General features: G+C 44.3%; 2 protein-coding genes across 2 annotated transcripts; both read left to right on the top strand.

Annotated features, from left to right (window-relative positions):
* The first annotated feature begins 550 nt into the window (after positions 1 to 550).
* Positions 551 to 1,965, top strand: LOC9638545. Its single transcript, XM_024681776.1, has 2 exons — positions 551 to 1,540; positions 1,597 to 1,965. The coding sequence occupies exons 1-2, from the start codon at positions 551 to 553 to the stop codon at positions 1,864 to 1,866; spliced, it is 1,260 nt and encodes a 419-aa protein (XP_024537544.1). The 3' UTR covers positions 1,867 to 1,965.
* A 1,177-nt stretch (positions 1,966 to 3,142) lies between these two features.
* On the top strand, positions 3,143 to 5,285 carry LOC9638359 (trans-cinnamate 4-monooxygenase). Its single transcript, XM_002976972.2, has 4 exons — positions 3,143 to 3,225; positions 3,303 to 4,193; positions 4,285 to 4,412; positions 4,497 to 5,285. The coding sequence occupies exons 2-4, from the start codon at positions 3,319 to 3,321 to the stop codon at positions 5,087 to 5,089; spliced, it is 1,596 nt and encodes a 531-aa protein (XP_002977018.1). The 5' UTR covers positions 3,143 to 3,225; positions 3,303 to 3,318; the 3' UTR covers positions 5,090 to 5,285.
* Positions 5,286 to 11,158: the final 5,873 nt, after the last annotated feature.

The raw sequence follows: 11,158 nt of genomic DNA, 5'->3' as shown, positions 1-11,158 counted from the left end.
TGCAGCACCAAATCCAAAAGAGAAAAGAGCAAAAAAAAGTGAGCTTTGGCCTTACAAAACTGTGAGAGATCACTTTATGCTCCTCTCCTAAAACCCAAAAAGGAATGAAACGTTCTCTTGCACAGGAAAACGACATTCCATCCGAAAAACTATAGATGCTACTGGACAGACAACCTAAAGCCGCCCACGCACACCCCAAAAAAAAAGGAAGAAAACACTCACGCACCTTCTGTATGAGCTCTGTGGTGATCGCGGTTGTCCCGGGATAGGCCGCCATTGCCTAGCGAGCGCGAGAAAACCCTAGCTCCTGGAAGCCAAGAAACAAGGGGGATGAGAAATGCGGGCTCTCTCACAGCAAATCCTCCATGACCAGTTTTTCAGGATAATGAAGCCATTCTCTCCGCTGAAACTGCGGGGCACGAGATTTGAGACGCCGACCCCCCTGTTCTTGGGCCACATGGCCAGAACTCTCAGCGTACGAAAGGCAAATACGTCTTGTACGGAACGTAGCTAAACGTTTCATTTTTGAAACCAGGGCAGGGGGTGTCGAATGAGGCGAAGCGTGGAGCTGGACGATAGCACCCTGGTGGAGATCTTGAGCAAGGTGGGCGATGCGCGGCAGCTCGCGGAGTGCTCGCTGGTGTGCAAGCGATGGTGGGAGCTGAGCTCGGCGGTTTCTCGCCTCCACTTCGACTTTGAGGTAAGTAGCATGGAGGAGGTGAGGGACGCCGAGGATACCATCTCCAGCGTCCTCCACCGCGCCAAGTACAAGGCTCCCGGCTGCCTCAAGGAGCTCATCGTCGTGCTCCAGTGTGGCTATGGCGACGACCAGATGGAAGTTAGCGGTCACTGGCTTGCTTGGGCTGCTGGCTCCGTCACAAGGCTCGCCCTCCAACTGGAAGGGCTCAAGTGGGGACCGGCGGTCTGGAGCTTGATCGCGTGCTCCACCGCGATCCAGATGATCTACATAAGTGGGACAATGGGCATTAGCACCAAGAGCTTGGTGTCGTGCTCTCTCCAGGCCCTAGAAGTTTGCAAGCTTGTCAGCCCCGTCCCTCACGCGCTGCTCCCGATGCTGCTAGCATCGTGCCCAAGGCTGGAGGTTTTGAGCGCTGTCATTGTTGGCGGGCAATCCCTTACAGTCTCGAGTGGAAACCTCAAAGCTCTGACTGTGCTCGGGCAATGCGATGAGGACCTTGAGGCGTTTGAGCTTACAATCGACGCCCCACAGCTGGAAGCTCTGCTGGTGGGAGTACACAGCCCAGGAACTCCAGTGAGCATCCGGTTGCGCTCCGAGGATTTGAAGGTGGCCAGCTTTTACGGCTGTTGTGTTCTTGACAAGCGATGCGAGAAGGTACGTTGCTTGACGCTATTTGGAGCCTGGGAGATGGATGCGATTGCCGAGATGTCTTGGTTCATGCCTCTGGTCTCCAAGCTCTCCCTTTATTATTTTAAAAGCCACCACAATATCACCATCGACAGGCTCTTATCTTCGTTTGGTAGTGTGGACACTTTACATTGCGACTGTCATTCTCTTCAGGTGGATCTTGATCATTTGTCTTTGTTTTTCTTTTTTCTTACTGATCTGCGTTGCAGTCATTTGTGTCTGGGGGTGTCTCCGATCTTCTCAACGATCTCACTGTTCATGTGGAGGAGTCTGCACTGCCCAACGCGCTGGTTCTCAAGGATTTACTTGGAGTCAAAGGGATTGTTATTCACTACAAAGATGTGGCCAATTTGGAGCTGGTGATAGGGAGACTAAGTTACGAATCCTTGCGGGTGCTGTCCGACTTGCGTTCGTTGTCTCCTTGTCGCATTTCTTTCACGCATGAGAAGTTGCATCCATGGTTATCGATCCATCTGTAGCCGTCAGCAAGGAAAAAATCTAGAAAATTTGACGAATTTTCTTGCTTAATTTCAACGGTGATAATACATTCACACAACGAGAGTAAAGAGATTGGTCCAGATGCTGGTATCATCATACCCAAGGCTGGACGTTTTGAGGGATAGAATTACTTCGTCTCGAATGGCAGCCTCAGAACTCTCAACTTGTTTGGGCAACATGCCCTGCGGCTGAAAGTTCTTCTGTTATGACTCGAGCGAGCATCAGGATTTGAGGGCGGCCATGCTGGTTAACTCTTGTGTTTTTGACAAGCCATGCGAGAAGCTGCGTAACTTGACGCTAATTGGATTATGGGAGATGAATTCCATCGTCAAACTCTCTCACGCCTCCATGACTGTAGTTCCTCGCGCATGAAAGAAACGAGACCAGACCTGATTGTTTATTTTTTGCGCTCGGATGGTTAGACCCGACAAGTGTGAGATCTACCAGAGGAGAGAGCCACCTACAAGACAACATCCTGGAGAATATCAAAGTTGTCGGTGAGTGACGACCTACCAATCTTTGGTGCGGTGGACTTTTACAACGCTCCACGGGACACTGTTGCAGCGCTTTTGTCAACCTCGAGTGGATCATCATGGAACTTTTCAACCAGGAAGGGATTAGTTAATAAAAAGTCTTGGACGGCACCCGCAAAGCTCACGTATCTTAGGAGAAACCTTCCACTACTCCTTCGCGAGCTATGAAGGAATCCAGACGTTTTCGATCCAACCATGTTTCAGGAAGAGGTCAGTAGCAATGTGACTCGAGATCTCTTCCATTTGGGTGGAACGAAGAAGCCGCTCAGGAATTGTCATCGAAGTTTGTGGGCGGGCACTCAACAGGTGGTGATGGAGCCGTGGAGAAAACTTAAACTATTATCAAAGAGACTAAGTTTTGTGCGTCTCTCTTACGAGAGCTATACCTATCATAGCTCTAAGAGGCATCTTTCACAAAGAAAATCAAATGCGGCCATCGTGGCTACCATTGACCTGGATCACGATCCAAAAAACTACAATACATGACACACATCCGTACAAATCCCAAGAATATTCGCAAAGATCCCGGCCAGCTTTACCTACCTCTTTGTGGCGGGAGCCGCTACACGTGCTTCGATTGCCTACTAGTCAAGCGCCTGTCCATCACTCAAACCGCAGCCGTCGGCATCTGGCCGATCCGACGGCTAGGCGCTGGACGCGTGGATCGCAGCCATGGTTTGCTGACAGAGATTGACGGTGATAACACCTTTGGGAGTATATAGGGCAAAGCGGTCTCTAAATATTTCCTTAGCCTCCCTTTGAGGTGTAGGAACTCCCACGCCAAGAGCGCTGTGAGATCTAGCTCCGGTAAGCTGCCAGATCTGCGCAATCCAGCCATCTTGCTCTCCAGATTTGCTTAATCCAGTCTCTCTGTGCTGCCGCAGGGGAAAGCTCGTCGCGATGGATCGGGGCAGTGCGACACTGCTAGCCGTGGCAGCGATGATCAATGTAGCATCCGCGGCGGAGGAGGCCGCGCTGGCGGCGGCGGCATCGTCTCCTCTCCGCCTCGAGACGGTGCTGTTTGGCCTCCTGGCGCTCGTTCTTGGGGCGATTCTCGCCTCCAGGGCGCTGGGACCGAAGCTCAAGCTCCCGCCGGGCCCTCCGGCGGTGCCGATATTCGGGAACTGGCTCCAGGTAGGGGACGATCTCAATCACCGCAACCTGGCCGAGCTCGCCAAGAAGTATGGCGAGATCTTCCTGCTCAAGATGGGGCAGAGGAATCTCGTCGTGGTGTCCTCGCCCGAGCTCGCCAAGGAGGTGCTTCACACGCAGGGCGTGGAGTTTGGATCGCGCACGAGAAACGTGGTGTTTGATATCTTCACCGGAAAGGGGCAGGACATGGTCTTCACGGTCTACGGCGAGCACTGGCGGCGGATGAGGAGGATCATGACCGTCCCGTTCTTCACCAACAAAGTGGTACAGCAGTCGAGGCCCGTGTGGGAGCAGGAGATCGAGTTCGTGCTCAAGGATCTTCTCGCCAACAAGGAGGCGCAGGAGGGCGGGACTGTGATCCGGAGGAGGCTCCAGCTGCTCATGTACAACGTCATGTACAAGATGATGTTTGATCGGCGCTTCGAGAGCGAGGACGATCCGCTCTTTCTGAAGCTCCGGCAGCTCAATGGCGAGAGGAGCCGGCTTGCGCAGAGCTTCGAGTACAACTACGGCGACTTCATCCCCATCCTGCGCCCGTTTCTCAAGCGCTACCTGCAGATGTGCAAGGACGTGAAGGAGAACCGGCTGGGGCTCTTCAAGAAGTACTTCCTGGACGAGCGCAAGTAAGCTCTTCACGTATTTTTGGAGCTTTCCCTTTTTGTTTGTTTTGACTTTCTGGCAACCATATCTAACCTCAGCCTTGTGTGCTCGCAGGCAATTGCTGAATGCTGGAAAGACCGGACCCGACAAGGTTGCCATCGATCACATTTTGGAGGCTCAAAAGCAGGGAGAGATCACCGAAGCCAACGTCCTGTACATAGTGGAAAACATAAACGTTGCTGGTGAGTGACGACCTACCTATCGTCGTTTACTGCTTTACCAGATGGACCACTTTCCTAACGTTTCGGCGCCGTTTTCTCCCGCAGCTATCGAGACCACCCTCTGGTCAATGGAGTGGGTCATCGCCGAGCTCGTCAACAACAGGGATATCCAAGACAAAGTTCGCGAGGAGCTCGACAGGGTCTTGGGGCCGGGAGTTGCGATCACGGAGCCCGACATTCCAAAGTTCACGTATCTCACCGCCGTGATCAAGGAGACGTTCCGCTACCACATGGCGATCCCTCTGCTGGTGCCACACATGAACCTCCGGCCCGCCAAGCTGGCCGGCTACGACATCCCGGCGGAGAGCAAGATCTTGGTGAACGCGTGGTGGCTGGGGAACAATCCGGAGCTGTGGGACAAGCCCGACGTGTTCGATCCAAGCAGGTTTCTGGACGGCAAGATCGAGGCCAGCGGCAATGACTTTAGATTCCTGCCATTTGGGGTGGGGCGGAGGAGCTGCCCAGGGATCATCATCGCCATGCCGCTGCTCCACTTGGTGATTGGAAGTCTCGTTGCCAAGTTTGAGCTCTTGCCACCTCCGGGATGCGACAAGATTGACGTGAGCGAGAAGGGTGGACAGTTCAGCTTGCATATTGCCAAGCACTCGACGGTGGTGGTGAAGCCGCGCGTCCTATGAAGGCCATATTTTGTTTTTAACACTGTAAGGTGGAACTTGTGTTGAAAAGGATTGATGCACGCTTTTTCGTGTTGGGTGGCCACGAGGAACACGTATCCTGTGTTCCTGTGGGACAAGACAATGTCAATCTTATACCGTCAGGAGGATGGTTGCTTTATGCTATTCAATGACAATGGCAGCTATTTCTTGTGGAAAACCACGCCAGTGGCAAGGCTAGAATAACATGGAAACGCAAGCACCTCGTACACTGGGAACTTTTCTAGAGTTTTATAGCAGCACGATCACTGTTTGGCAGAAGAAAATGCTTTTTTGATATTTAAGGAGTAGAATTGAGTAGTCGAGTAAGAACTCCGAGATTCTTTGAAAGATTTTGATATGTTGCTTTAGTAGTTTGCTCACAGTGGCGTCAATGCTCTGGAGTGGTGTGCAATGGCGTAAAGGTTTCAGATGCAGTAATGACTGCAATCTAGCAGAGGGTTAAACCAAGCTTCCTAAGAAAATCTGCTTCGTTTGGAAAGACGTTGAGCAATACTAAGCTTATGAGAGCCCTCCAACTGAAGCGAAGATTTCTAATTTGCTTGTTGATCCGTGAATAGCGAACTGCTCGGTTTTACTGTTTTTCTTTTTTTTTAAAATGCTGTTGTGCAGAAGCATAACGAGACGCATTGGAGTTTCTGTAGGAATTTGTCTGCCAGGACTGCCAGTTCAGCGAAATAAGGCGCAGAGAAAAAGCTGAGTACTCCGTCGAAATGAAGGTATATTGTCCACGTTTTCCTGAAGCTTTTCGTTCCATTATCTTGGTCGGTGAATCAAACTGAACCTGGAATCCTTGTAAGGAGCTTGAATCAAAAGTTTTTTCTCAGTGTCTTTTTTGGTGCTGTCAGAGAATCCCTTTTCATCCGATAAGCTTTCTTTTCTTTCTTCTTCAATTATTATTACGTGTTTATGGTCATTAGCACCCAGCATAAATCAGCTGCTTTGTCCTGCTATCGCTTTATATATATAGATGGCCCAGGATCCCAGGCCCGGGCCAGGCGATGGTTGCGCAAGAAATTTTTCTAATGTTAGCCCAGGAGACCACCACAGCTCCAGTGCTCATTGGCTCTGAACGAGGCAAGACAGGCATCTGACATGTGTCACCAGTGGTGTCCTACCCCTGTGCCCGTTCTTTTTAGCGCGCTTTAGATGCCCTGCCGCAATTGAGCTAACGCTTGCTTGCCAGATCAGTGGCAATCGCAGCAATTGCGCTTCTTCCTGTAGAGATCTGTGTTCAGCATCAGGCCAGCGGCTGCTAATTTGGCCCCCAACCACAACAATCTAGATTTTTGTGTGTTGTGGAAATTTGAGACGTCTTCATTTGGGTTTGTGGATGCCATCGAGCAGCAGAGCTGGAGCTAGAGCTAGCCTTCAATGCAACCAGAACCATCAAAGAGTTTGCAGTCTCTATCCTTCCACGAGAGAGAACAAGCTCAAGGTGAGTTCTCGGAACTTGCAAACCCCACCCACCTCTCACAACTCAAGCATCATTGTATTCTAAAAAGCATGGGAGGCTTTTTGAGTGCTCACCACACCCTGGAAAAGGTGTGCCAGTTCTAGTTGCTTGCTAAATTAGATCAAACAGCAAACATAGGTAAGCTCAGCAAACCTCTTGAAATGGCATGAAATTTGCCATCCACCCAGCATTTGTTGGGCAATTGCTAGTAGAGATATAGATCACTTGAAGAGGCTTTGGGAAATTATTGATACTACGTTAAAATAATTCATATCAATAATGTGATGTTCTATGGAGTGATTAGTGAACATAGCTAAACTATGGTTAAAATAGGCATTGACCCAAGAGAATGAAATCCTTTGTTTGCATATCTTATCTAGCCCGAAGAAAAGAAAAAGACACAACAGCATGAATCTTACCTGCTGATTCCCTAGATTGGATTAAGATTCTTATCATGGGATGTGCATGCAAGATTTGTTAAAAAAAAATTGTTTCTTGTACATCTTACTGAGATGACTGCTTGTAGGAGTAATCCTACTTTCCTGCCATCACTCCTAGCAAACAAGAGACTCCCAGCAGAGAAAGCGCAATCATGGCCAAAAGCAAAAGGATATGAGGTTCAATTGCCATGTAAAGCTTTGAGATTTTTTACTTCCTCCAGCAGCAAGAATGCCCAAGGAGAGATGGACATGCTTGGTGGAGCCATCCTCAATCTAGGGAGGCAGTCGAGGATGAAATCATGGAGATCCATATTTGCTACTCACATTGTAGCATTGAAATCATAAGGATGCTGCTTAGCCTGTAATCAAACCATTTAAATTTGTGATGTTTCAAATTAACAGTCAAGATAAATCTATCTAACATCTAGAGCTGTCTAGGCGAGTTTTGCAAGTGAATCTTGCTACATCACTGCTAATTTTATTAGGGTTTCTCAGAGATGTGGGTCCCAATCCAAATCCTACTACCATGCTATATATAGTAATTTTTAAGTATTTTATCTCTAAGATTTTTTAATTTTTGTCCACGTGTATGGCCAATGCTCAGGTAGATGAATCCCACACCCCTACATAAAATATGGGAGGACCCAAAAGTTTCCTCCCACATGTAATATTGCTCTTATAGATGCTGGTGTGATAATTTTGGTATCTATGCTAAGACGGTTGCATAACAAGAAGTGCACACAGTGTTTCTTTTATGGGTAATTCCATTATCACAAGTGATTGCTTCATCACCATTTCTAAACAATTTAAAAATGGAAATCATTGCTAGAATGGTCTATAATGAAAGATATATAGTTTTTATTTTACTTCTTAATAGTATCTAGTTGGTGAAGCTTTTAAGATATATAGATTTAATTAGAGAAGTTAAATTTTTTAATGCAATTGAAATCCAACCCAATCTTCCAACCTTGATACATGGATAATACTCAAAGTGTATCTATCATGAATGATTGTATTAAATATTATAAGCTTCATAAACCATAGATTCATATTTGGCATTGTCCATGTGACATGAAGGAACTTTATAGTTGGGTGATAATAATTGGTGATAACTCATGGTAACCAAAATCTATTCCAAGGGATGCACATGAAGCCTTAGTAATCAAATGTATAGCCATTCAAATCATTATTTTCATCTCTACATATGCAATAAAATTAGTTGCCTAATCTCATTAGATAGTACTTGCTGAGATATATCCTTTAATACTAATGTAATGCATATTGTTACCCTATAATAATTTATCATGGAGCGGAACCTAACCCTTGAACACATTAACCAAGGGTAATGAAGTGAAACTCAAGTTCCATGGCCTTGGATTATTGAACAAAGGGACAAAGCCAAACTTTTAAGTATATAGCCAAGAAGTGAAAGAATTCGAATATGGAACAATTTTTGAGCATACAACTAAAGAACAAAGGAATAGAAGCATAAATTGACAATGAAATAGTCATAGAATATTCAATATTCTAATGGCAAGACCAGTATACAAAACAAAGTTAAATGGAATTTGACACTATTTCAATATACCAATATAAATGGAATTTGACACTATTTCAATATACCAATATCTAGCATGGTATGAAACTTGAGTTTAAACCCAAATTGGATATAAAACAAAAACAATGTTAGAAGGGAGTCAAATAATATCTCAATTAGACCTAACCACTATCCCTATTACGCATTAGACCCAACAAAAAATGAAAGCTAGTATGTCAGTGGTACTTTTAGAGTGTCTATCGTGGGATGAAATACATGAAGCACTTGGATCAAGTGCAAAGGTATAGATGTTATTTATGGGGGTAGCATATCCTAAGTCGATAATAGGATTTGTGAAGGTTGTGAGTGAAACTCCTTCAAATGGTCAAAACTGTGTTCAAGTGATTAAAGTAGAATGGAAAATTTAGTCACTTACATTTTGGTGAAGAATCAAACCTTGGAAAGCCACTCCAACATCTCAAGGATTAATGAAAGTGGATATTAATTGGGAATGGTGAATTTGTTCAAGCTATGGTAGTTAATCACTAAATGAAGAGACTTATCTTTTCTGAATATAAAGAAGATATATGTACACTAGCTAAAGACTAAGAAGAACCTTCAGAAAAATTCTTCTTAATATGTATGCATAACGTTTCCAACTTTAGTAGTAAAAGATTATAGATATGACTAAATGGTGGTAATTTTCTCTCTATAAGATCAGTAGAATAGTTATAAAGTTGATATGATAGCAAGATGCTAACTCTCCCCTTGTTGAAAATATCCTTGAAATCAACCTACTTAAGGGAAAAGTATATTTGATCATGATAGATGAAGTTGACATTAGATGAATAGTAATTGCAAAAAACAAGGATTATAATGGCCAAAACTCATATAAAGAAATGTGAGAAATTAATATTAGAGAAGCATAAGAAGAAGATTTGGAGAAGTGAAGAATTATTTAATTCAACATTATCATTCAACATTGGAAAGACCCATTAATATATAACTCTAATTTCCATTGGAATTATGCCATGCTTAAACTAAAAGTTACACTAGTATCCAGATCCTTGACTGAAATTCCACCCTAAACAATTGTCCAAGTCCACAGACTTTGTTGTGGTATAGGTGAGAAATGATTTGCTAGGTTTAATTGCAGTATCAAATTCCATTGTGCAATTCTCCACATGGCATGAAAAACCTTCATTTTTTAATATGTTAGTTACTCCAAGACTGAGGCCATTGGAGGAGGCACAAAGGTTTGATGATAATACTTCAATTATCATTCTTCCAATTGATTATTATAGCAAATGCTAAGATCAATGATAGTTGTAAGAGATGTTAGATCTGAATGAGAGAGTATGAAATCTTTAACATTGTTGGTAAATTTTTTTTTTAAGGGTTACATTGTCAAACTTGGTTTAAGCTCTTGAATCTGGATAAAAGAGCATAAAATCTTTGACATTATCATAAAACCCAAGGTAAGAATGTTTCTTAAGAGTTATGTTATCGAATTTAGTGTTAGCTCTTGAATTTGGACTTCCCAGAAGGTTATCCAATCTAATACTACTTAACTCAAGGTGAATGAGTAGAGGTTTAGGGTTTAATTCTTGCCATGGTTAGTATTGATTATATTTCTTAATAAATATAAAGATGGCAAATATTTGACAAGTATGTAATTTATATTATATGTTATGGCTTTAAAAGTACTTGATCTTAATCCCTGTTGGAAAAGATAGAAAAAAAAGTAGTTAAATAAAAACTTTATATAATAATAAGCACAAATAATAAATATTTTATTCCTTTATAAATTTAAATTAAAGTTACTTTAGCTCTCTTGGGAGAAGTAGAAAAGATTTATGCACTACCAATTTTGTACTGAATTCCCATCAGCATTCAGCATGAAAGTTTGTTTTATATGTAGCCTACATCTCATTGAGCTTCCTTCTCTCAGCTAAGTCCTATTTTATAAGTTTTATCAATTATCTGGAGCATAGGACATTGCCTCTCATGATGTGGCATGTGGCAGAGGCCTTTGCTCTAAAAATTACTGCATTGTGGAGGCCCTGCCATGTGTGAGTGTTGTGCTTATTTCTATCTCACTATGGTGTTGTTTTATAAAAGAAAGAGGAAAGGATAATACCTGTTGCATCTTTGATCTTCATCCTTTCTTTGGACGTAAGCAAGCCAGCGATTGTCGTGTTCCAGGTTACCAAGCTCAGCTGCTTCATCCTATGACCTGTCACTGCTCGTAAGTCATCCACATTGCTAGACTTTCTATAAAAGTTACCAGAGCCGCCATCGTATTCTCTGCCGCGAGAAACTATGGGTTGTCAGAATAGTTAGAAAGCTCACACTTTGCAGCTTGCTTGCTATATATGGCATATGTCATGATCATTGCGTTCCAGAGAACTACTGGTCGAGATGTACAATCAGATTGGAAGTGTTTGCGAGGTAGCTGAGACAATTTGAAAGGGCCTTTTCTCAGTGATGCATTTCCCACACCATTCTTCCCAGAATCGCTGGGAATTCCATTGCGTAGAAGATTTTCAAGCACCCGAGTAGATGAAAAAAAAAAAAAATCGTGCAAGAGGAAGATGATG

Source organism: Selaginella moellendorffii, unplaced genomic scaffold (genome assembly GCF_000143415.4).
Source record: "Selaginella moellendorffii unplaced genomic scaffold, v1.0 SELMOscaffold_32, whole genome shotgun sequence".
NCBI classification, from domain to species: Eukaryota; Viridiplantae; Streptophyta; class Lycopodiopsida; order Selaginellales; family Selaginellaceae; genus Selaginella; species Selaginella moellendorffii.
Note: the sequence above shows the minus strand (reverse complement) of the source record. Positions and strands in the feature narration are given on the sequence as shown.